The sequence below is a fragment of the Protopterus annectens genome, chromosome 2.part0 (genome assembly GCF_019279795.1).
Source record: "Protopterus annectens isolate FY-2018-M chromosome 2.part0, PAN1.0, whole genome shotgun sequence".
NCBI lineage: Eukaryota > Metazoa > Chordata > Ceratodontiformes > Protopteridae > Protopterus > Protopterus annectens.
Window position 1 is genome coordinate 592704416 of NC_056728.1, and position 27698 is coordinate 592732113.

Sequence of the window (27698 nt, forward strand, 5' to 3'; positions counted from 1 at the left end):
GGGCATTAGATATGACTACACTCAACCATCAATGAGGAGGACATATGACTGACTCTTACTAGCAAAGGACAAGTTCAAGACACTGACAAGATGGCTATTTCATTACAAACTCTGGGATGATTTCTCCAAGACTTGATCACAGTTCTTTTCTTTTCATAGTGTTGTGACAAAGACCTGGGGCACAATATGAGACCTTTCGCTGATCTCCAAACAAGGGATTTTCAACTTCTGCCATTCTGCTGATAGGGAGATAGGTCATCAATCTCTCTGACATGGGCTGTGTTGCTGGTAGTTACAGCAGTGCTCCACATTTATTTTATTTTATTTATTTATTTTATTTTACATTTGTTAACCGGGCTAGTCTAGCTGGATATATTTCCATTTTCAGTAGAGGCCCGGGGAGAAAAGCTCCACATATAGAGATAAGAGATATATCATGAGCTCTATTAACAGATTACAGACTGGTAGGACTTAGACAAGGAATATTGTTAACCAAACAAGAGTAGGACTTAAAAATTTCTAGACAATCTAAATGACATCATAATGAATATTATTACATAGTTTAAAAACAAGGAAGCAAAAAAATTGTAAGACCAAGGACAGAGAAATGTACATTGTTACTAAAAGGAAAGGAGTTTAACTTTCTGGATAATCTAAAATAACATCATATTGAACATTTTTGCTTATTTTAACAGCAGGTAAAGAAAGTGGAAGACCAAGGAGGAGAGAGAAACAACATCAGAGAGAGAGAGTAGAGTTATAAGAGATACAGGTTTACAGGAAAAGAGTCATAGCCAATAGGGAGGAGAGAAATATGAGAGAGGTATGTAGGGTGGAAGGAAGCTTAGGGGAGAGAGGAGGAGGCACAACAGAAGGGTGAGAAAAGAGGGTTAAGGGGGGAATCAACATTTAGTCAGGATTAGAGCAGGGACACATCCAGTGGCTTTTGAGGTATGTTCTGAGTTTTTGTTTAAACAGAATAGTAGATGGAATGGAAGTAAGTTCGGTAGGAAGTTGATTCCAGTGTTTACCTATGGAGTTTGAGAAGAGGGAGTCACCAGCTAGGTTATTAGATTTGGTTAGGGTAACTAGCAGTTTGCTAGATGAGCGGAGTGAGTTCAGATTAGCATATGGGGTTAAGAGGTTAGAAAGTACAGGTGTGTTAAGAGATTGGTAGAAAGCTCTTTGGACAAATGTAAGTTGGGAAAGAAGTAACATGTTTGTCAGTTCAAGCCAGTTCAATTGCTGCAGATTCAGACAGTGGTGAGTTCTGAAAGGCTTCCCAGTAACGAATCTAGCTATGTTATTGTAGGTAGTAGACAGTTTGGAAAGATTGTTTTTCTTGAGGTTAGTATAGATGGGAGAAGCATAGAGAAGAGTGGAAATGAGATGAGAGTGGGCAAGAGTAGTTTTGGCTGGGGAGGTTAAGAAAGTCTTAATTCTATACAGAGAGCCAAGTTTCCTATTTACACATTTAATGGTATTGTTGATATGACAGTCAAAGGTAAGATTGTTGTCAATTGTGACACCTAACAGTTTGGTAGTAGGGTCGGGTGATATAATGGTTCCATTGTTAGATAAGATAGTGAAATCTAAAGCTGGGGATCTGGTAGTAGGCTTAAAGAGTAAGAGTTTGGTTTTTTTTGCTTAGGAGTAGGCAACGATTTAAGAACCAAGTTTCCACTTTTGAAAATACAGCTTGAGTATTTGTTTGAAGTTCAGAAATGGATTTAGCAGAGCAAATTAGTGTGGAGTCATCAGCATATTGTATACAAGTAGCCTGGGGAATAGCTACTTGTAGGTCATTTATAAAGAGGGAGAAAAGAAGGGGTCCAAGAATAGAGCCTTGGGGACTCCGAGTGAGATTGGGAGAAGAGATGAGAGTTCCTTATTCCAGAGGACGGCCTGTTTCCTGTTAGTGAGATAGGAACTAAACCAGTGGACAGCGTTAGGTTCTAAGGAAAGAGATTCGAGAATTTTTAAGAGGAGAGAGTGGTTGACCATGTCAAAGGCTTTGGACAGGTCAATAAAGAGAGCTGAAGACAGGATGTTATTATTACGATTCTTGTTAATAAAGTCTGTGAAGGAGAGGAGATCGGTGGTTGTGCTATGAAAAGGCCTAAAGCCATGTTGACAGTTTGTAAGAATGTTGTTTTTTATTAAGTGGTTCATTAACTGACGGTGAACACATTTTTCCATGATCTTTGCAAGTGGGGATAAGAGAGCTATGGGTCTATAATTAGAATAGTCATAGGAGTTCCCTCCTTTATGTAAGGGTATAATGTGAGAGATTTTCCAGATATCAGGTATGGTTTCTTCATTAACAGTTCTAGTAATGAGAATGGATATAGGATAGGCTATTTCAGAGGCTGCTTTTTGAAGGAATTCAGATGGCAGTTGGTCAGCTGAGGGGGAGCAAGGTTTGAGTTTATGGATACATTTCAGAATAAAGGAAGTAGAGATGGGTTGTAGCCTAAAGGTTGGTAGCTTGAGGGATGGAAGGTCAGGGATATTAGTGTTGTCACTAGAGAGATGAGAGGCAAAGACCTGGGGCTCAACATAATATTGCCTTTTCAGGCAGTTGTGGGTCTTGGCGCATCATTAGATGCCACATGAGTACTTTGAAGGTTTTTCTGTTTTAGATATCGAACAGAGAAACCTTTTCATGATACAAGTCAGGACAGACAATGCTAACAGTGTTACCATCAGGACAGACTGGCCGAGTTCAGGGACTGTGTCCTGCCCTAGTGCTGTGAGTGATGGAGCAGCACTAACATACATTGACAGGGCACTCACACCACAAACACACAAGTCTCAGGGAAAAATGTCAAAACCAAAATAAGAAGAAAGACTGAACCAATCACAGACACAAGAAGGGACCTTAATTTTAGATTTACATTTACGTACATTTCCATCACATAAGGATTTTTTTAATGCATCCTACTGTCAGAATTATGTGCCCCTGCATACATCTGATTTGATGAACTGCATTAAACTCTAGTGACCAGAACATTCTGATTTAAAGTACAGTAAATAAGTGGCACAGGCAGGATGGTACCGTGCTACCATAGGCTGAAAAAATATCAACAAAACAAAGCAGAGTGTAACAAGAAATTAAATTAGATTCTATCTGCTGCAGTAAGCATGTACAGACTATAAATGTTAGCGACCAAGCCAGTCTAAATCCCCTACAGAACTGAAATTAGACTGCAGCATTTCCAATATCCTGAAGAACTGCTATTAACTACCTGGCGATCAACTGTAGGACTCAGCAGCTGAAAGCATGTAGCATTTAGCTTACAGAAAGGTTGGGAGCTGGGCTGGCAACTCAACACCGTAAAACTCCACTGCCATTCATGAGCAGACAGGTGATCCGCTGTGGCAACCCCTAACCGGGAAAAGCCGAAAGAAGAATTAAGATGGGAGCACTTTTAATTTTGCTTGGTTCAGATCCCACTGTTCCTGAGGATCTAAAGATGCCAAGATCATGTTACAACTTATATCACTAGGGCATGTTTTACAGTTGTCTTGTGCTCGTTTCCTCATCAACCTGACTGGATAAAACTGCAGAATACATCTAAACAATGAAAGGACATAAAACAGTTAAGGAGTACATGTAAACCAGTAAAGAAAATATTACCTGTTTTATCATAACATGCCCTTTGTTGCAATCTGCTTTCAGTTGAGCTGTGGGAGGGATCACAAAAATGAATGTAAAGTCAGGAAAGTTGTATGCAAATGTACATTACATACAAGGCATGCAGAGTTCTAATGAAATGAAGAAAAGAGTTATGTACTTACCATAGCTTAGCATCTGTTCTATCCAGTGTCATTATTCATCACAGATGGGTCTTAGATCCAACCCGGCAACTTCTCAGACAGATCAACAACTCAAGCTCCTCCCCCTCCCTTGCGACATTCTAACCCTCAGACTGAGTTTTAATAGAATTAGTAGAAACAGAAACAACTGCAACAGAAGGCCAAAAAACTTCTCCCCAAATAAAAGCCATTTCAGCCTCGCTAGAACCCCCAAAAGGAAGGTGGGAATGTGATGAATAATGACACTGGATAGCACAGATGCCACGTTATGGTAAGGACATGACTATCTGATGCTATGCATGTCATTATTCATCACAGATTGGTCAGAGTCCCCAGCTACTATGTATTCTGGGTGGTCTCAAGGAAGAATATGCCGGAGCAGAGAGGAAACAAAGGAAGCCCTGTTCCCAGACACTAGTTGAATGTGTAGTGTGCAATGAAAGTATGTGGATTAGACCAAGTTTCAGCAGCACAAATCTCATCCAGGGAAAGTCAAGCCAAGAAGGCTGAAGACGTAGCAACAGACCTAGTAGAGTGGACCATAACCAGCCTGGATAACTAAATGTCTGCTAGGATAAATGGAGGAAATACAACTAGCAATCCATCTGTAAACAGTCACTTTGGAAACTGCTTGGCCCTTTCTGTTTTGAAAGAAGGCCACAAAAAGAGTTGGTCCGACTTTCTGAACTCCTCAGTCCTTTTTAAGATAAAAACATAACTGTCTGTGGACATCTAAACAATGCAAGATATGTTGTCCTTTATTAGTGTAATTAGGGAAGAAGACTGGTAGCTAAACAGACTGATCGACTGTTTGAGATTAGCTTCCGATGCCACTTTAGGGAGAAAGGAAGGATTTGTTCTAAAGGACATCCTGTCCTCATGAAAGATCATGAAAGGAGGCTTAATGTACAGAGCCAGGAGTTCTGAGACCCACTTGGCAGAAGTAATGGCCACTAAAAAGGCCATCTTCCAGGAAAGGAATTGAATATCAAATGAACCAGCTGGTTCAAAAGGTTTTTTGTGTTGGGGACTGAGGGACTGCAGCACCAAGGTCAAATCCCATTGGTGGGGGTGGGGGTGGGGGACAGAAGGCCTAAGAAGAAAAACTCCTTTCAGAAAGGCTTTGCACAATTTGGAAGAAAAGGTACGCTTATTGTTAATATGGAAATTGGAGATGGCAGCCAACTGAAGCTTAGTGGTAGAAAAACTCAACCCATTCTGAAAAAGCGAAGATAAAATGGGCAAAATATCAGGAATATGGCCCAAAAAAGGATTCAGATTCCGTTGTCTGGCCCAAATGGAAAACCTTTTCTATTTACTGGAATACATCACCTGTACAGATGGCTTTTGAGAAGCCAAAGTAATGCTCCTCACTGAGGAAGGAAGCCTGGACTGCAAAAGGATTACTGAAACTGAAGAAACCATGTGGTTAGATGAAGGGTCCAGAGACTGGGAAGTGGAAGCCCCCAGGAATGGGAAATAAGATCCACAATGGGATCCAGTGTCCAAGGTGGATATTTCAGATGAAACCTTAGGAAGGAGAACCATGCCTGACAAGTCCAGAAAGGGGCAATGAGGATGAGAAGGGTCTTTAGCCGACGAGCTTTCTGTAGGACTTTGGGTATTAGGGGAATAGGAGGGTAAGCACAGAGGAGACCTGGAGGCAAATTGTGAACTAGACCATCCCTGAGTGACTCTCCTGATGGGGGAATCAGGGCAAAGTAATTGCTGCATTTGTGGTTGACTGGGGAAGCAAAAAGGTTGCAGCAAGGCTGACCCCAATGGTTGAAGATTTGTCTCGCCAGCGACGGATTCAGAGACCACTTGTGAGGACTCCAGCTGGACCTGCTGAGTTGTCGGCCAACATTTTGGAATCCCAGGTATACGAGTTGCAAGAAGAAAGCACCTGTAAGACACCACCCATTCCCACATTCTCATGGCCTCTCTGCACAGAGGATAAGACCGTGTTCCCCCTTGCTTGTTGATATACCAGATAACTGCTATGTTGTCCATCTGAATTCCTATAGTCTCCTGCCGGAGGCACTCCTGAAAGGCCTGCAACATTAGAAGGACTGCTGTCTATGTGCAATTTGGTCTCTGCAGGGGACCACATGCCTTGAACCATCCTTCCCTGACAAAATATCCTCCCACCACAACAGGGAGCCGTCTGTGATTGCTGTGGCCTTGGGCAGGGGAAGAAAAATGGCCTGCCTAGAAATAGGCCCCGAGACTGAAGCCACCAAGCAAGGTGATTCCTGCACACCTGAGTCAGTTTTATCATCATGGACATAGGCTAAGACAGAACAGACCACTGGACTGCCAGGTTCAATTGGAGAACTCACATGTGATACCTGGTGAGAGATACCAACTGAATGGCAACCGCCATGGAGCCTAAGGTTTGGAGACTCAAGTGAACCGACGGGCGTGCTAGCTCCAACAAAAGACAGACCTGATCTCTAATCAGTTGGACCCTGTGGGAAGGCAGTGCTGCAGTCTCCAATACAATGTCCAGCTGGACCCCAATGAACTCCAGGTTTTGGCTCGGAACGAGACTGGACTTGGGAAGATTCACAATGATGCCTAGATGCTGGAAAAGACAGAGGACATACCTGGTTGGCCAGTGATAGTCAATGCCTTGTGGGAGCCGTGAGATGCCAATCATCCAGGTATGGAAAAACCTGGAAACCTTGCAGCTGGTGATGTGCTGCCATTTGGTAAATACCCCGGGGGCTATGGTGAGTCCAAAGGGCAGGGCTCTGAAATACTAATGATTGGCCCCTAACCAAAAGCATAAGCATCTCCTGGAGCATTTCTCAATCTTTACATGATGGTATGTGTCCTTGAGATCCACTGAACACATCCAATCATCCTTGATTAAGAGAGGCAGAATGGCCTGAGCAGTGACCATCTGGAACTTGTACTTCTTGACAGATAGATTTAGCTCGCTGAGGTCCAGAATCAGACGTAGGTCCCCAGTCTTCTTTGGCACAAAAAAGAAGTGAGAGCAAGTTCCGGACTCTCGTCCTGTTGGGACCTCTTGAATGGCATTTTTTCAAAGGAGGTCTTGCACCTTGAGATAGGCCAACTCCCTTTGGCAGGGTGGTATGTCTGAGAGAAATTTATGAATTGGAGGGGGCTGGGAGAAGGGAATGGAGTAACCCTGGAAATAATTTTAGCACCGACTGATCGGAGGAGAGACTTGTCTAGGCTAGTGGGTTTAGAGAGAGTCGACCCCGACTGGCACCAGGACAGTCGGGCAGTGCCACTGGAGCACTGGAAGGTCTTCTCAGAAAAGGGTCCCTGGGAGCCCTGGTTCTGCTGACCCCCAATGCCCCTAGGGCAGCATCTACCCTTGAATCCCTTGCCCCGGCCTGTGGAAGAGGATTCCTGGGGAGCATCCTGAAAGGAAGACCGAGACCTCTGGAACCAAAGCTTCTGACTTCTCTTCTGGGTCTTAGACAAGGACTGCTGGGAAGTAGAAAACTTAATCCCTACTGCAAAAAAAGTCTTGCCTACCTGCTTCACTGTGGGCTAAGGTTTCCTTAACAGATGGTCCAAACAAGCTGGAACCATCAAATGGGGCACAAGAGAAAGACACATTGAAGGGTTTCTCAAACCATCAAAGGCAAAGCCAGGCATGTTGTTGGACAGCAAGAGGTGGTCTCTGCAGTACTGAAGACCAGCCTCATTGAGGCATTGGCCAAGGAAGCAAGATTGGACAGCTTCAGAAAGATCAGCTTGGGACTCTCTGGAGGCAGCAACTCGGAGGGAAGATGAAAGCTCTGAAACCAAATCACTCTGAAGTCGGTTAAAGTGGGCCAAGTAATTAGTTGCTCTCAGACAAAAAGTAGCTGAGGCAAACGCATGCTTTTCAAAATGGTCAGTCATCCAAGACTCCATGTTTGGGGGATGGATCAAGAAGCTTTGCTCAGCCAGCTCCTTCTTAGTAGCAGCAGCCACCATCCATGATGGCATTGACAGGGACCCCTTTGCTCCAAAAAGACCTAACCTTAGGAGGACAGAGGAACATGTCTGCTTTCTTGGGCACAGGTTCCACTGTGTCCAACTCCTTCGAAGCCTTGCTGGCGATAAGATCCACAACTCGTCATTGTCAGTGGGGGGGGGGGGTGCCCAGGTAGAAGATGGGCCCGTCCCCGAATGCCTTCAGGAACATGGACTTCTCCAAAGTCAAGTATGAGGAAGACCATCCGCCTTCTCTGAGGATTTCCAGGATGTCCCTGAAGGACACCACCACAGGCAGAGGTTTGGGTGACCCATCTCCTTCCTCAAAATCCATGTCCTTGGCGAAGGAACTCTGGGGGAGTCCAAATGGCTCCTCTTGAAAGTTGTCTACTGAGGGGGGCTCCTCCATAGAGGGCACAGGGGAGGACTAAGAAGTGACAGGTACCCCAAGTAGGGCTGTCTGAAGGCACTCGTAGAATGGCTGACCCTGGATGGATGATGAGACCTCAGCGCCCATATCCTGAGAAAGGCTGGGGAAGACCTAGAGAAGAAGAAGAGCTAACTGCCATACTGGAGAAGGTCCTCTCTATTGCCCGGAAGGCTGATGGACTGGATTAAGCCCTCCCCCATTCCCAGCAGCCAGGGCCACCTGGGAAGGGAGAAGGGACCACAATGCAGCACCGAAGCCCTCTAACGATATTGGCCCCAAGCTGTTCAACACAAACTCACCCAAGGGAAGGGAACAGTCTGAAAACTCTGGACCTGAACCCACCCCAGGGAACTCACACCGACCCCATGGAGACTATGCACATCCTAATCATAGGGCTGCAGAACAGAGCCAGCCAGGGACCCTGATGGTGTTGAGAAGTGGGTGAAACCAGACAGTGCCTCTGACTAGACATCTCCTGGTGCTGACATTCCAAAACCTATTGGACTGGAAGAGGAGAGTGGAGGCCTGTGGATGGGGAGGGTCCCCTATCCACATGGGCAGGGGATGGCAGCAAGCCCAACTCTATTTGGGGCTTGAAGAAACTCATCATCCTATCCTTGTCCGAGGGAAGGAAACTTCTGAAGTATCTGGATGAAGCTGACGTTTTGCTAGATCTTGCTGGGGATCTGACCTTGGATCCCACAGCCCTATGGTCCCGAGAAGGGGATTGGCTCCGATGAGTCAGATCCAGCTCCTGGAGGACCAAGAAGGGGAACCTTCAATTACAATGAGATTTGACAGAACTATTGGATCTGACAATCTCACTGGATCAGAAGTTTTGGATGGTATGCCAAATGGATCTGACAAACTGGTCGGATCTAGGGACAAACTGCACCTACTTAGATCCAAAGGCCTACACTCCGCCGACTCCTTGGATCAGAGTCTCTAATCCGAGGCTCTCGGAACGGTGGATATTGGATCCGAGGCTGGACTCAGATCCGGGATCTGAGATCAAACAACCTTGGCTTCTTACGAAGAAAAGAAGAGGAACCCCCCCCCCCCCCGAGGGAGAAGAAGGCCTCTTCTTAGACTTCTGTGAGGGCTTGGAAGTGGAGTCCAAGGGCAGAGGACCACCCTGAGCCAAGCCCTTCAGTAAAAGCTTATTGCGGTCCTCCACGAGGGCCCTGGAGTTTAATGCTGCACAAATGTCGCATTCAACCACCAGGTGTGCTGACCCCAAACAATACAAACACTCCTTGTGCGAGTCATAACATGGCATCTTCTGACCTCATGAGGAGCATCTTTTAAACCTAGAGGGTTTTTTAGCTATGCTAAGAGACAAACACACATACACCAGCTGTAAATACAGTCCCCCTAGAATAAGTAAGGATAGAGAGATTTTTTTTTAAACTACTTTATGAGCAAAAAGGGTGGACATTATTCAATTAAACTACAAACAGAAGAGATAAAGAGATAAACATACCCTAAAAAGAGCAAAAAACCCAAGTAATAAACCACTTATCTAAGAACTGCTAAGCCTGAGCCTTGACCACATCAAAAGCATTTCAGTGGCAAACGAGATCTGAGGGTTGAAAGGTAGCAAGGGATTGTGGGAAGGGAGAGGAGCTTGAGCTTTGGATCTGTATGAGAAGTTGCCAGCTTGGATCCGAGGTCGGATCCAAGCCCCGTGATGAATAATGATATGGATAGCATCGGGTCAGTCTACTTAAATGTGTCCCACAGGCAAGGTGCATTCAGCACTGTAGTACATGCCAACAACCATGCAGATCACTAATAAAGTCATGTTACTCTTACTACTGTGTGTTAATGTTTTGCATCACACTACTGCCCTTTTTTTTTTTTTTTTTTTACAGTCCTAGAATCAAAGTTTCATGCTTGACTTAGAATTACTGTATTGCTTCACAATAAATATTCTCCATGCTGCATGAAAATCATCAGGTCTCCCTCCCTGTATAGCCACAAAGGCAGCTAGTAATCTTCTGTTCATTGTCCTAACCCTATTAGTTAGCCCACAGAGCACTACCCAAAGAGCTTTGTCCTTCCTTACTGCATAACCCAGTGTCTGCTGCATTCTCCTGACCTCCATGATGGGCTGGAGAGACCCCCCCCCCCAAGGATGGTTGATCCAGAATTAGCTATTCACTCCTATCCCCCATAGCCAGCCCAACAGCTCTCTAGTTACTAATCAAGCCCATGTCTTCTAGAGCACAGTCTGGGCTCTTATCACTCTGCACAACAGAGACAGCACTGAGCCAGTTTATTGCTGATGTTTCAATTATGGTAAAATTTATCACATTTATTCTGTTTCAAGAATATTTATTCAGGTAGTTTTAGTTGTGCAGCATGTATATTGTTGTTCTTTTTTATACTACAGAATGATTAGTTTTTGAAAAAAATTACTAATGCCCCCCAAAAATGCTATAAACACTCTTGTCATTTAATCTTTTTGTTACCCTGATGCTATATTTACAACATACTATGACTGCACTCTCTGTGATATCATGATCTCTAGTTACAATCTGTTCCATCTGGACCAAGCCATGGCTGAAAAAGGCCTTTGAACTAACCCATCTGCCAAGATGTAAAACAAATAAATTAAAATAGATTCTGAAACTCTGACAAAGTCTTTTTTAAACAAGAATTAGGCGTTATGTACTTAACACAACAAGATATCGCTGTTGCCCATTTTCATTCTTCCTCACGATTGGGTTACAGATCCAAACCTCTGATCCATATCAGCCACATTTTCCAGACTTTAGATCCTAGTCTTGAGATTCACCCTCCTCCCATAATGCACTGCGCTACCTCTAACTCCTCAAAATGAGTTTGTTGCCTATGTCTATAGAACTTTAGAGACAGGACAGATGAGGTTAGAATTACCACTCGCATGTGGAATTCATGTAATATCCAATACCCTTCTAGAAGATAAGTTCGGAGGATGGCTGGGAGGGAAGGTAAGGAAAAATGAAAATGGACAACACAGATACCGAGTTACGGTAAGTACATAATTCATAAATCTGATGTCCTTTTCATTCTTCCTCACTGATGGGTTAGAGTCCCCAGTATGCAATTCTTGGATGGCCGTCCAGGAATAATATGCCAGAGCACTGTCAAACCAAAGGAAGGTCTTCTTCTGGAGACAATGCCCAGAGTGTAATGAGTCACAAGAATAGGAGTATTAAAAACAAATGACTGTAAGAGAGATATCATCAAAAGAAAACTGTGATAGGAGGCCTGATGAGGTAGTCATAGATTTGGTAGAATGGCTCTAGGATGACGAGGTAAATCTGAATCATTTTGCAAATAAATCAGCGAAATATTGTCAGTAAACTATTTGGCCAGGATTACATATGGGATTTCTTAACCCAAACGATTAGAAGGAAAGGAAAATAAACAGCTGGTCAGATTTTCTGTACTGTTGGTCCCATAAAAACTAAACATAACTGGCAATTCAGAAAGGATAACAACTATTGACTAATGACTATATCAATTCTTATTTTTCACTATGAAAGGAAGTTCTCGTGGAGGAGGCAGATGAAATCGCAATTGACCTGGTAGAGTGGGCTGTGGGAGGACTAGGCAATTGCACATCTTTTAATGAAAAATTAATAGAAATACAATCTGTACACCATTCAGGTAGTGTGACTGAACACTGCTTGACCTAAGCAAATGAGTGACAGGAGATAAATAGTGGACAGATTTCCTGTACTTTTATTTTTTTTTGAATGGAGAAACAACTGTCTAAGAAAATCAGACAGGTTTAACACATATTCACCTTTACTGCAATGATTTTGAAAGAAGATCGATAAACTGGATTGATTTTCTGGCTACTTTAGGCATAAAGGTAGGACTGGTTCAGTTTAATAGTAAAGAAAAACTTGTCTTCTCCTTAAAAGGGTTAGCCAGAAAGGATAGTAGCTGAGAGAGGTCCAATGTTCGAAATGGAAACCATATAGATCATTTATTTAATTAACATTTGTTTACCTGGGTAGTCAGACTGGGTCAACAGAACCAGTTTTCATTGGAGGCTTGGGGAGAAAATCCAAAAGCATGCAAATATAACATTGCAAGCAATGAAAAGTAGAGGTTCTGAACCTGCTGGCTAATGTCACAAACAAAGGAAGCGAGCCTGCACTGTCTTACAATTATTGGAAATAAAGAAACCATGCAGTCAGTTTGAGGGAGTGGAGATCAGGATGCTAGATCTCCTAAGGGGTAAGAAAAGAGATCCTGACTGGGCTCCAGAGTCCATGCAGGATATCCCAGATGAGACCCGAGAGAGAGGGACCACACCTACTTGTTGTGTCTTTCGGCTTTTCCCGGTTAGGGATCGCTACAGTGGAACTCTGGTCCGCTAATGATTGGCAGTAGATTTTTACGTGCCGAGTTGCCAGCTCTGATGCACAACCTTCAACGAAGGTATGCCCATTCACGCATGTCTCCACACAGAAGACGCTTTAGCTGAGAATCGAATAGGACGTCTTACTGTGAGGCAACAACGCTACCGCAGCACCACCACCGCAGTTCAGAGGGACCACACTACATGTAATTGATTTGTATTTAAAGACCGTTACTATTTTGTAATGAATTGTGACCCATTGAAGGCGAGATGCCGAGGTACCAGGTCTTGTGGAGATAAAGGAGACTTTGCTGCTATATACTGGCTGTTTGGTGTGTTTTTTTCAATTTTCTACATTGTTTGGTTACTATTTTTGGATCCAAGCCGTATTTTTGCAGCGTGTTCTCTGGAAAGTTTTTCTTATTGAAACTTTGATATTGTGAACTGTTGGAACAATTCCGAGTGATGTCAGGTACTGAAGGCTCCGAACGGAGCGCCATGCATAACACAGTTAACATCATGTTATTTCAAGATATGGTAACGGAGCGTGATAGGAGATTTAATAGCCATGATCCATGGAACTTAGGGAGGAATGCGGATACTGATGGTCGTTTTGCCCAGCTGAACAAACTTATGGCTAAGGAAGTCGCTTTATACTTTGACACCAGTTTATTAGAAAAATATGTAAGTCTCAATGTTACACCTAGGGGCTTACGTATTGACAAACTGCCTGCAGCACCTTTTTCTGATGATGAAGGTGATCTTCTGGAAGAGTGGAAACAAACTTCACTTGCGTGTACCATTGGTTGGCTTCGTATACTTATTAAACGTAACCAAAAGTGTCACGAAAGGTTGAAAAACGAAATTTCCACACTACAGAATGAGCTTATTACAGAGGTCAACTATAGAGCTCAGATGGCTGATATTAGTGAAAAAATGACTAAACTGGAGGCAGATGTTGTGCAAAGGAAGCGCAACAAGTTAGTCCGGGACCTTAAAGACTACGAAACAGGTATCATTTTTAATTGGCAGCGTGAACCTGTGCGTAGTCAATCTAGGGGGCGGAGCTGGACACGCAGCTCCAAGCGCCGAAATTATTCAGCATCCGCTTCTTCGCTTTCATCTGCAGAAAAGGAAAACACTGTTAAAAATGTTTCTTTCGCCAGAACTGTTGCACCTAATCGAGCGGTTAACAGGGATACTGTAGAGGTCTCGAATGAAGAGTCTAATTTGAGTTCAACGGAGGACACAAATTTTCAAAATGACACCTACAACAAGGGGCGAAATGGCAGAAATGGTAGAAAGGGTCGGAATCGCTATAAATGAAAATGAAGGTTTGGACATTACTATATCTAATAGGACTTGTCGCAATGTTGTTTCTCTTGAATGTGTTAATTTATCTGATTTGCAATTATGTGACAGCATGAGGAATGTTTTGAATAAGGGGAGCAAATTTGTTCCAACATTTTTTCCCTCATTTGCTGACATTTACTTAGAAGTGAAAGCGTTTATTCGTAAACTGTTGCTAAGAGTTTACTTTCAGAAATTTAGTAAAGTGGTCGACAATACTAATGCCTCTAATGTTACTGAAAATGAAATTGAAGATGAAGTTTATAATGTCAATGAATTTGATGATAGTTTGTTAAATATGTCCATTTATAATTATGAGTATGATGAAAATGATGAAAATGATGAACAAAATAATTTTTTTGGAGAAAGCAATGTTTGCTCTACTGAATGCAATGTTGATGTTCCCTCTAATGTCAGCTTTTTGACAGGATATGGTAGATTAAATATGCCCAAATTCAGAAATGTTAAAAATAGGTTTATTCCTCCCATATCTGTGCCAGCCATTCTGGTGTTTCAGAAAGTTCTTTTAAAGGAGACAGAGCTGATGTTTAAGCAGTTTTGTAAAGAAAAGAAAAAATTTAATCTCACAAAAGAAGAGTGGCAGGCCTTACAAGATCTTAGGAAACTTAAGAATAATTATATATTCAAATGCGCTGACAAAGGGGGAAATTGGGTGATTCAAAATAAATCTGATTATTGTGTCATGGTTAATAAATTGCTTCGCAACAGTGAAGAATACATGAAACTTAATAGGGACCCACTTAAACTTTATAACGAAGAACTTCTCAATCTTTTGGAAAGGGGAGAACGTTTGGGATTTTTTTCTAATGTTGATGTTAATAAGATGCACATAAAGGACCCTGTCTCACCCGTACTATATGCCTTACCAAAGATTCATAAGGATCTCTGTGAGCCTCCTGGTAGGCCTATAGTGTCGGGGATTGGATCTTTCTTGGAAAATGTTAATGTTTTCTTGGATTCACAATTAAAAATTTACATCAGTAGGGTTAGTGCTCATATTAGTAACACCCAAGAGTTAATAAATGAAGTACATAAGGTAACATGGGATGGTGACTACTATTGGGTAACCATTGATGTTAAATCATTATATACTAACATCAACATTAGATGGGGACTTGATGCTATTTCAAACATGTTAGGCGAAGGTCCTAGAACTAACTTTTTGATTTCACTTCTTGAATTTTGTTTGACTCATAACTATTTTACATTCAATGGTGAATATTTTTACAAACAAAGGAACAGCAATGGGAGCTGCTTATGCTCCCAATTATGCTGTGATATACATGGATTCTTTTGAGAAAAGTTCATATATCCTACATTATTTTTCAACATAAGGTTATCTTGTACAAACGGTTTATTGATGACCTGATTTTTATATGTAAAGGGGATATTTATGAATTTTGTGAATTTTTTGAAGAATTGAATGATAATGAACACAATCTTTCTTTTTCTTATGAGGTCAATCGGAATCAGATTAATTTTTTGGACCTAACCTTATTCATAAACAATAATATCATTGAATTCAGACCGTATAGAAAGGATACTTCAGCAAACATGTTTTTGCATGCAAGCAGCATGCATCCTCCCCATTTATTAAAAGCTTTGCCCTATGGTGAATTTAAAAGAATACATCAACATACCAGTATGGTATCTGAATTAAATCATGAATTAAATGAGGTATTTTTGAGACTGCATAAAAGGGGCTATGATAAAAAATTATTATTGGATAACATGAATGGTGTCATGAATAAGCATGGAAGCCTTAGGAGGTTCCACAAGCAATTTTCAGGGTTGATTGAAAGAGATAATGATGTGGAAAATATATTTTTTGTAACCAAATACACAGCTTTTTCTGAAACATTTGTTTCCTTAATAAAAAGATTTTGGTATTTGGTTAGTGAGGATGAGCTCATAGGTGAGCTTTTTCCACGTAAAATCACATTTTCATTTAAAAAGGGAAAGAATTTAAAGGAAATATTAAATAATAATCTTTGTATCAAAAGAACAGACCATGCTGCTAATGTTGGTTCATTTAGATGCAATTCTTGTAGCATTTGTGATAGAATTATCAACATTAGATCCATTAATAACATCAATCATAACCCTATGCATTATTTCAATTGCAGATCCAGTGGTGTTGTTTACATATTAGGGTGTAATTGTTATAATATGTGGTACATTGGGCAAACTAAAAGAATGGTTAGAGTGAGAATTTTAGAACATTTAAGAGACATTAAAAATCTAAATGTATCTAGTCCAGTTGCTAAGCACTTCTTTGAGACACATGAGGGAAAAACAGATTGTTTAAAATTTAGTATACTAGGCAAACCTCACTGCAAAAAGGGTGACAACATTTGTGACAAACTATTAGAACTTGAAACAAGGATGATTTTGAAGTTTAATACATTAAGGCCTTTTGGTTTAAACTTAGAATTAGGTATCTGAGGAATTAATTCACTATTGAATTTATTAAATATAATTATAATATTTATCCTACCATTCACAATATGTAAGAAATTATATTATGGAATATATTATAAATTATTAATATATTAATATACATGAAGTTTATAACAATTTTGAGCAATTTTGTAGAAGAAATATTGGGATGTTTCCTTATAAAACATGTATTTAAAAATAATAATATGTTTTTTTAGAATGCTTTTTTCCCTCCATTTTTTGAATTTAATTGTATAATTAATAGAATAATTGATGTAATTGATTTGTATTTAAAGACTGTTACTATTTTGTAATGAATTGTGACCCATTGAAGGCGAGATGCCGAGGTACCAGGTCTTGTGGAGATAAAGGAGACTTTGCTGCTATATACTGGCTGTTTGGTGTGTTTTTTAATCTTTTTGTTACCCTGATGCTATATTTACAACATACTATGACTGCACTCTCTGTGATATCATGATCTCTAGTTACAATCTGTTCTATCTGGACCAAGCCATGGCTGAAAAAGGCCTTTGAACTAACCCATCTGCCAAGATGTAAAACAAATAAATTAAAATGTCTCCACACAGAAGACGCTTTAGCTGAGAATCGAATAGGACGTCTTACTGTGAGGCAACAACGCTACCGCAGCACCACCACCGCAGTTCAGAGGGACCACACTACACGAGATGTGTTATTTCTCCTTTTTTGCCTCATGTAGAGGGAACCACACTACACGAGGCCAAAAAAGAGAAATAACACAGCTCAACAACTTGCTGGCTTTTGTAGAAACTCCGAGATCAATGGTACAGTGGAATATGTATAAATGAAACCTGGAGGGCCAATCCCAAAACCAAGCATCCCTTGGGAATTCCCCCGGAGGGGGGGATTAGAGAGAGGTATCTGCTCTATTTGTAGATATGGAGGAAAGCAAGAAGGCAGTGATAAGGTTGGCAAAATGGCTAAAAATCAGGTTCACGACCGATTGACTGAGGGACTACACATGAGGAATCAGATCAGACCTACTGAGTCTGTCTGCCAGAGCATTCGATTTCCACTGTGTGTGTTGCAACTAGAAAGCGGATTACAGAATTCACCCATTGCCACACCCTCATGGCCTCTCTGTACAAGGGGTAGGGATCAGGCTCCTCTGTTTGTTGATGTACTAAGATAATGACATGTCAGTGTACACTGCAACATTCACCAGAGGCAGAACATCCTGAAAGGTTTGCAATGTGAAAAGGACAGCGCTCATCTCTAGGATGCTGCTATACAACCTAGTCTCCAGGGAGGACTATGTGCTTTGGAACATCTGTCACTTGAACTGTCAACCCTCACTCCGGATGGGTAGCATTTGTGGTCTCTGTGGTTGTGCAAGAGGGTGGTAGGAGAACAGCCAGCCTAGAAACAGGTTGTTCACTTGGATCCACTAGCAAACATGACATTTGTGAACTGGTTTTATAGGAATAGATAGGGGCTAAAAAGGAATAGTACCACAAGCTTACAGAATTAATCTTATTGGCAGGGAATGGAAGTTAACAGCAAGTTCCACCTTTGACTTCCAAATGATGTGATGCAGTGAAGAATCAAAGATGCTACTTGGTGTATGGTATTCAAGTCAGACCTTATGAATTCTGATTTCTGTACAGGCAATAGATTTCATTTTGCCAGATTTAAAGTAACGCCCAGGGATCTGGAGATTTGAAAAAGGTAATCCCTGGCTTTTAACAGTTGATACCTAGTTGGAGCAGTAAGGGAGCAGTCGTTCAGATATAGAAGACACCTGAAATCTTCTGAGCCGCAGGTGAGCAGCCACTACTGCCATGTATATGGAAAAACATCATGGGGGCTGTGACAAGTCTGTAGGGCAGAGTTCTGAACTGGTAGTGACTGGCTCCCAGATGGAAAGGCAGCCATCTCCTGGAGCCCCTGTTTAATTTGATGTAATAGAATGTGTCCTGTAAACTGTATACAGAACATCCAATCAATCATTCTTGCTCAGAATGGACTGAGCCATGACCATCCGCAGCTTTGACTTCTCTACCCCATAAGACAATTCAGATCTAAAATGGTGAGGGGGGGGAGACAAGGAAAAGTAATAACCTCTGGATATTATGCTTGGCACCCAGGCAATGTTTGTTAAGCTAGCCAAGGAATCCACGTGCCACGAAAAAAAAACATCCCCTAACTGCTTACATAGATCGATAGCAGAGCAGCACCTCTGCTTCTGAGGTTCAAGCTCTGACACCTAGCCTCCTAGGAATGCCCAGGTTCCAAAACAGACAAGCAGATACAAAGCGGGCACATCCAAGGAGTCACCAGAATGAAGAATAGGGGAGAATACCATGTGGGTCCAACTCTGATAAGTTCATGCAGCGCTTCACCTCCCAAAAGACCCTGTTTGTGAAGTAGGAAAGGCAGCAGAGAAAAAACTAAAGAATATGCTGTAGCCCAGTACTGTATTTATTTTTTAGGAATAAAGCATTGGTCTGCATGGATCTTACGCTTATCTTGTTGCCATGGATCTAGTGAAATGGGCCCATAAAGATAGAACTAAAATTGGCCAAAGTTACACTATGAATGAAACAATTAATTGGGCAGAAGGCCAACAAGTCAAGGCCTTCATGGAAGGAGGACAAAATTAGTTCCAGAATCCTAGCTGTAAGGGGAAAAATATATCCATGGTGAGAAACAATATCCTGTGCCAATATACTGTATAAGTTCTGACCGGGAGAAACTGGCCAGACCTCCATGCTCGAAAAAAAAAAAAAACAAACAGCGAGGTCGTCAGATCAGAAGAATGTATTGGATCAGAGGAAGCTGCACTGGCTCAACAGCTTGAATCCAACTTGGAGGGGGCTAGATTCAAGTAATGTCTAACACTTACCTGTCGGCTCCTGGACTTAGAGTCAGAAGGAGGTTAGTTAGAAACTGCACTGGTTCAACAGCTCTGAACAGAAGGGTGTCTGAATCCAAGAGGTGCCAGAGTCTTGGCTGTTGGATCCTAGGTTTAAGATCCGAGGAACAGAAAATTAGAGAGACTGGGTCCCAGAAAACATCAGCATCTGAAGGCTTTGAGTGAGCTCTGTCTCAAAACCTCAGATCCAACGGGAGTTCAGATTAGAGAAGTGTGTGACAACACCTGTCGGATGCTAGATTTCGGATCCAAAGGGAACAAAGGTCCACAAAGAGGAACCAAATTAATTGTAGCTCCCACAACTCACTTGCAAAAGGCCTTTGTTCTGTGCAAGTGAAATCGTAACAGTCTATGAACATCCAGCAGGTGCAATTTGTACTCTCCCTTATTCTCAAAATTCGGAAAGAAGACAGGGAGATTGATAACCTGATTAAGGTTGGATTCTGATGCCACGTTCGGCAGAAAGGAAGGATTACTGCGCAAAGATACCCTGTCTTTATGGAAGATCATGTAAGGATGCTTAATCGATAAGGCCTGAAGCCTTGGTGTCATTCTAATGGGACCCAGTATCTGTCTGAATGGGATGACATGATTGACAGACCTCGATGTTTTGCCAAAGATGGCTGGGATTCTGGGTACTGGCTAAGGCTCTTGTGGCACCCTTATAGAGCCTTTTTTAGGCGGTGTTCCAAAGACCAAATTACCACTGTAACAGGTATAAACAAATGCAATCTGAGGGTCATGCTGCTCAACACTAGAAGTCTAAATCTCAAGATGCACTCACTTGAAGCACTCCTCAAAATGGAGAATACTGACATTTGTGCTCTAACGGAGACTTGGTTTAAAGTGTCAGAAAGCACCCCTGGGCTTCCAGGCTAGAACTCATTCCACACCTTTCAGCCCCAGAACATGGTCGGAAGCTCCAAAGGCAGTGGTGCCTCCATATTCATAAAGGATCTGCACACCTCCAGACTAGTAGCCCAGCATAATGCTCATCAGATACTTCAGATACAACTAACACTGGATAAGACGGCGATTCAGGTCATAGCCTGCTATAGGACGCGTATCATGTCCTTAGACTCTCACTCCACATTCCTAAGCACCTTGGAATCTATCAAGGTCCAGCCCAATACTCTCATACTGGGAGACTTCAACTACCACTCCATCAACTAGGAAAACTACAAATGTACCAGTGCAATGGCCCAACGCTTCCTGGAATTCATCAGTTCCAATGCCCTGGACCAGTTCATTCTGACCCCCACTAGAGGAAGCAACATCCTTGACCTGGTTCTCACTAACATGGGCGAACGTTGCTCTACACCAATAGTCAATTCATCCCTGGTTAGAGCTGACCACAAACTAATCACCATGGAATTCTACATCTCACCCATACCCCCCTGCAAAGGTAACCACCTTGAAAAACTTCTCCAAAGCTGACTTTGGGCTCCTAAAAAACAAAGGTGGCTAACTTCACGGCACCCATGCCAATGGAAAATAGCTGCATGACTGGAGAATCATACACCAATGTACTGTACAAACACATACATAAATGCATGGAACTAGCCATACCCAACAGAAACAAGACGCTCTCGCACAAAAAAAGGAAGCCAATCTGGTGGTTCCCTGCCATTAAGAACCTGTTGCAGAAAAAGGTGAATCCCAGGAGTGGAAAAACTTCCTTATTAGTCTCAACAAAAAGTTGATATTCCTTATGAAATCCTCTAAAGCCAGCTATGAAGGCAAAATTGTGGCAGACACTAAAAAAAAAAAAAAAAAAAAAAACACAAAGCCTTCTACAGCTATATCAAGAACCACCACAGCAATACCCAGATTTGCTCTGAATTACTGCACAATGGTACCTCCTATAGTGAGCCAACAGATATTGCCAACATACTGACCAACAGATTCAGTGTCAACTTTACCCCCCCCCCCCACCAAAGGGCCAATCACAATACCAGAAGAATGCCAGGTACTCAGCATTTCTGCAGCACAGGTAAAAGTTGCATTGTCCAAGGCCAAGAATACAGCATCCATGGGACCTGATAATATCCCTGGCTGTGTTCTACATGAACTACAAAATGAACTGAACCACATGTGTGTGTCCTGTTCAGTCACAGCCTTACCTCAGGCTTTGTCCCTACCAAATGGCACACTGCTACAGTCGTCCTACATAAAGGGGGGAGCGACTACAGACACTGGGAATTATCACCCCATTAGCTTGATGAATCTGATATGTAAAGCTATGGAGTGCATCATCATGGACCTGATTAACAACGATATAGGCAATCTCCAAACTCTAGACCCCATGCAATTTGGCTTTGTTAAAGGGAGATCCTGCCTGCTCACCCTGGTTGACTTCTTCAAGTCAGTCACCAAGGCTGTGGATGAGGGTAAGGCAGTGCACACAGCCTACCTCCATCTGGCCAAGGCCTTTGATACCATTCCTCACTCAGGAATTTTTGATAAACTCACCAAACTAGGCATCACCTCCTATATCACCAGGTGGGTTGCAAACTGGCTCACAGATAGGACCCACAGAGTAAAAGTAGTGGATTCCAATTCGGACTGCCGATCAGTTATGAGTGGAATTCCACAGGGATTGGTCCTGGGTCCTCTCCTGTTTGGCATCTACTTCTCAGAAGTCCAGACCAACACAGAGGGACTCTGGCTAGCCAAGTTCACAGACGACTACAAGCCGGGAGTAATAACTCCGCAAGTGATACAGCTTTCTTTCAGAAGGGGCCTCACTCAGACCAATGACTGGTGTCGGAACCATGGCCTTAAGCTGAACGCCAAAAAATGCGTTGTCATTCCCTTTGGGAAAAACTCAGTTTCCACTAATTACCAAATCGATGGGAGCCCACTGAACACCGAAGGTGTTATAAGAGATATGGTCATCCAGGTTGACAGAAACCTCTCCTTCGACCACCACATTGCCACTGTGGTCAGAAAGTCCTTCTATATGGCACATCTCATAACCAAGGGTTTTGCATCCAGGAAGAAAGAGGTCATCATTCCTCTCTACTCATCCCTCATTAGACCACTCTGAGTATAATGCCCCATTTGGCATGTACCTCAATAAACACCTGCAACAGTTGGAGAGGCCACAGAAGGACCTCACAAAGAGAATTCTAGGCCTTAAACACGTCCTACATGGACAGACTCAAGAAACTTCAGCTATTCTCCGTCTCTTATCGTGTACTTAGAGGCGAGCTCTGCTTGACTTACAAAGCCATGTCGAACACAGCCCTACTAGAAATGCTACACCTAAAGAAATCCCAATCCCTCCGCACCACATGCTCCAGAGACCTCAACCTCATTATCACAATCAACAGAACATGCTGGAGGGACAGGTATATCACCCAGAGACTACCCATGCTCTTGGAATAGGCTTCCTTTACATGTCAAGCAGAGCACCTCCCTGGCCCTCTTCAAGAGAAATCTCGATGAGTGGCTGGGTAACAGAAAATTCACCCTGGGGATCACTCCAGCGGCTGTACTGGATAGAGACACTGGGTGCTAAAGTCGGGCGGCACAATGCCAAGGCACTCTTTTGGGCAAGGCTTGTGAAGGCTCCAAGGTCATTAGCCCAATACACACCTATGAACCTAAGCTCCAACACTCTCTTAGCTGAGGTAATGGCAATCAGGAAGGCTGTCTTCCAAGACAGGAACTGCAGACCCACTGAAGCAGCGGGTTCAAAGAGGGAAGAATCCAAGGCTAGAAGGACCAAAGTAAAGTCCCAAGGAAGCGTAGGGCCCTTGATCAGTGGCCTAAGAAGAAAGGAACCCTTCAGAAAAGTTTTACAGAGCTTAGAAGAGGCCAGAGAAGCTGAATTATCCCCTAGGTGGATGTTAGAAATAGCCGCCAGCTGAACTTTAACCGTAGAAAAACTGGAACCCTTTTGAAAAATACCTGCCAAAAAGAATTGGAGCAGTGAAGGGAGTTGTATCATGGGAACTGGAGCAGCCAAGCAGTGAGTTTCAGAATGGCCAGATCTGGATGTAGAATCAGATCCAGAAACGGATCCAGCATCCAGGAAGGACACACTATAGGAGGCCACAGGGAAGGGAACCATACTTGGCGAGGCCAGAATGGGGCAATGAGGATGCTGAGTTCCCCAGCCATTGTGCTTTCTGAAGGAGCTTTGGGATCAGGGGAAGTGGAGGATAAGCATAGAGAAGAACGCAGGACCAAGCATAAACCACAGCATCTCTGGGGGACTCCCCAGGAGGGGGGTTCAGAGCAAAGAACTCTCTGCACTTTGCATTGGAAGGAGAGGCAAAGAGATCGCAGCAAGGCTGACCCCACTTTAGAAAGATCTGTTTCGCTACTGAAGGATTCGGAGACCACTCGTAAGGAATTGGGATAGACCTGCTGAGCCTGTCTGTAGGATGTTGGACCACCCCGGAATGTGAGTTGCCACCAGAAAACGGCTGGTGGAGATTGCCCACTCCCACAATCTCATGGCTTCACAACAAAGGGGATAAGATCTGGTTTCCCTCCTGTTTGTTGATGTACCACACTACCGACATGTTGTCTTCTGGATAGCAATCATCCCTAGTAATAATTGGGCATGAAGAGCTTGCAACTCCAATAGCACCACCCTCATCTCCATAACGTTGATATGCAAATGGGTCTCCAGGGAAGACCACGCACCTTGGACTGTCCTTCCCAACCAATAATCCCCACCCAAGTAGGGAGGCATCCATGGTCACCGCAGTCAGTGGTAAGGAAGAATAAACGGATGACACAGAAGGTGGTCCAGGGAGTGAATCCACCAGAGAAGATAATCTCTGCAGGCTTGAGAAAGATGCACCGGATGGGACAATGGTAGATCTAGAAAGGACCACTGGACCACTAGGCTCCACTGAAACACCCTCATGTGTAACCGAGCTGTAGGTAAGAGGGTAATCATGGCCACCATGGACCCCAATGCCCATAAGACAAATTCTGCCAGTGGAGATTAGGCTTGGAGGATGCACAAGACATGATATCTGAGGGACTGAAGTCTGTCTTGGGTCAAAAAGACCCTGGTCTGAATGGTGTCTAGCTGAGCTCCAATGAAATCCAGAACTTGAACCAGTTCTAACAGGGACTTGTTGAAATTTATGGTGATGCCCAGATGGTGGGCCGCCTGGATGAAGGAATCCCTTGCCTGGCAAAGTTAATGCCTGCAGGGAGCGGAAAGGAGCCAATCGTCCAGGTAGGTGAGACCTGGAAGCCCTGCAGCCATGGTGAGCTGCTACCAAGACCATGACTTTGGTGAACACCCTGCGGGCTGTGGTGAGACCAAAGGGTAGTGCTCTGAATTGGTAATCATTGCCCCCAGCTGGAAGAGAAGGAACCTCCAAGAGCATCTGCCCATTTTTATGTTGTAGTACTGCAGTGGTGGTGCTGCGGTAGCGTTGTAGCCTCACAGTAAGACATTGTCCTGTTCGATTCTCAGCTAGAGCGTGTTCTGTGCGGAGACATGCGTGAATGGGTGTACCTTCATTGAAGGTTGTGTGTCAGGGCTGGCAACTCGGCACGTAAACATCTACTGCCAATCATTAGCGGACTGGAGTTCCACTGTGGTGACCCCTAACCGGGAAAAGCCAAAAGACACAACAAGTACACATCCTGGAGGTCCAATGAGCACATCCAGTCTTTCTCCTGCAGGAAGGGCAGGATAGTTTGAAGTGTAGCCATCAAGAAAGTACAGTTGCGTACACTTAAAATAAATGTGGTTGTTCGAGTGTATTCACTGTTGCAGTGATTACATTTGGGTTATCTGATTGCAGGTAGCCCTCAGTCAGCCCGATTAACAAAGTCTTGGGTCCTGCATTGGTTGCTGTCCCTTCTTCCATAATGTCAGGTCGCCAGTGGGATAAAACATGCAGCAGACGCCATTACACAAGTTTGTCTTGGCCCAGATGTCAGGTGCCCCCAATGGTAAGCAATTAAACATAAAAGCACAAAGATATACCTCCAACAAAAAGGCAAATACACCAAAAAGGCTTTTAAGCATAGTAAAGGAAAGTAGAGGTATTGCCAAAAGAAGTTAGGGGGCTGGAGGGAGGGTAACCAGGACTGCAACAGTGAACACACTCTAACATCTACATTTATGGTAAGTGTACACAACTGTACTATGTTCTTCGTGTTTCACTGTTGCAGTCATTACATTTGGGTAGATTCCCAAAGCTATGGTTGAGAGGAGGAATTTAGATAGCATTAGGGCCAGCTATAGCCAGCTCTGGATTTAGAGAAAATTGGCAAATGATGATGCTTGGTGAAAGTACGTACAGAACTCCAAGTAGCAGCTTCTAGGATATCCCTGATAGGGACGCCTCTGAGAAAGGCTGTAGAGGTAGATGCAGCCCTGGTGGAGTGAGGTCTGATCCCCTGGGGGATAGGTTTTCCATGGTGCTTATAGCAGAAATGAATGCAATGGCTTGTCCATTTAGAAATGGTTTGCTTTGAAATAGCCTTCCCCTCTACCCCTGCAGTTGTTCAGATTTCCTTTGAGGTTTAGTCTAATCTAAGTTGTCTGTGCATCTAAGGAATGCAGTATCCATTCCCCTTTATTCAGTGGATTGGGAAAGAAGGTTGGCAAATGAATGGACTGATTAAGAGCCACACTGGATACCACCTTGGGCATGAAGGATGGATTGGTTCTGAGGGACATCCTGTCCGCATGAAAGATGATGAAAGGCTCCACTGCCACAAGGGCCTGTAATTCAGATACCCTTCTAGCTGAACTGATTGCTAAAAGGAAAGCTGTTTTCCAAGAAAGACATTTTAAGTCTGCTGAAGCAGCTGGCTCGAAAGAAGGTAGAGTGAGTTTCTCCAAGACAAAGTTAAGGTCCCAGGCTGGGGTTAGAGCTCTCCTGGGTGTTTTCAAATTTTTGGCCCCTCCAAGGAACTGCTTGAGCAGCGGATGAGAAATGAGGGGAGGTTCTGTGTTATAATGATCAGAAATGGCTGAGGCATGGATTTTAATGGAGGAAAAAGACAGGCCCTTGTGAATCATCTTAGTTAAGTATTGTAAAATCTGAGGTAAATTGGGCGCTGCTGTGCTCATCCCTTGATATTGGTTCCAGGCAAAGAATCTCTTCCATTTTTCAGCATAAGATTTTGTAGTACTAGGCCTCCTTGCCTCTAAAATGATATCCATCACAGGTTTGCTGAGGGATAGTAAAGGAGAGATTAAGTAATTAGCCAGGCTGCAAGGTTCAGTGTTGGAAGCTGAGGGTGCAGAATCTGGTTCCCCTGCTGAGACAGCAGGGAAGGAGTCTGAGGCAGGTGCTATGGAGATAACAGTGACACATTGCGCAGGAGGGAGTACCAGTGTTGGTGCGACCAGTCCGGAGCAATCAAAATCATCCTTGGTTTGTCCAGTTTGATTTTTAGTAGTACTTTGGAGAGCACAGGCAGAGGGGGGAAAGGCATAGACTGATAGGTTTTTCCAGCTGAAGGACGGAGCACCCACTTTCCAGGCTTGTTTGTGAGGAGTCCTTGTGCAAAATTTGTCCAATTGGTAGTTCTGGGGAGAGGCAAACCGGTCTATATCTGGGCTCCCCCACTTGCTTGTCAACATGTCGAAAATCCTTGGTTCCAGTTTCCACTTGTGTGTAGTCCATGAGGTTTCTGCTTAGTCTGTCTGCCAGTGTATTTAATTTTCCTGGCAGGAATTGAGCTTGTAGGTGCACTTGGTAGCTCAAGGCTGTGTTCCACAATGCCATGGCTAGTCTGCAGAGGGGGTAAAAATGTGTACCCCCCCTGTTCGTTTACTGTACCACATAACAGTGGTGTTGTTCATCTTTACCATTAGTTGTCCTGGAAGGATGTGGTCCTTGAAGGTTGTCAGAGCATTCTGTACAGCTAACATTTCTTTTTGATTGATATGCAGGTGCATTTGACTTGGGTTCCATTTGCCTTGAATGCACTTCCCTGCCAGGTGAGCCCCCCATGCATGGTCTGATGCATCTGTTGTTAGGGTTTGGGCGGCAGGGGGGTGGTGTGAAAGGTAGTCCCTTGTTTTGGTGGCAGGCCTCTGCCCACCAAAGGAACTCTAGGCGTAGATAAGGTATGATAGTAATCATTGTTTCTAGGTCTTGAGAATGTTGACACCATAGGCTTTTTAGATATCACTGTAGTTTCCTCATATGCAGTCTTGCATATGGGATTAGAAGAAAGAAGGATGCCATGAACCCCAAGGCTTGCAGTATTTGTCTTGCAGATAGCAGGGTTTTTGTGGCCACTTGTTTGAAGTAGGTTGTCAAATGAATTTGCTTTTCTGGCGTGAGGTAAGCCATCTGGGAAGTTGTATTCAAGCTTGCTCCCAGGAATATAATTTGACAGGGTACCAGGTGTGATTTCTTTTCATTTATGGTGTACCCCAGACAAGTTAGAACCCTTTT

General features: G+C 43.3%; 1 protein-coding gene across 3 annotated transcripts in view; it reads right to left on the reverse strand.

The window, feature by feature from the left end:
* Positions 1-27698, reverse strand: part of APTX (aprataxin) — a 1163679-nt gene that overhangs the window by 643421 nt on the left and 492560 nt on the right. For all 3 annotated transcript variants that reach the window (XM_044060974.1, XM_044060972.1, XM_044060973.1), the window contains one exon: positions 3641-3687. In XM_044060974.1, coding sequence (XP_043916909.1) covers positions 3641-3687 — 47 coding nt within the window. The remainder of the gene's footprint in view (positions 1-3640; positions 3688-27698) is intronic.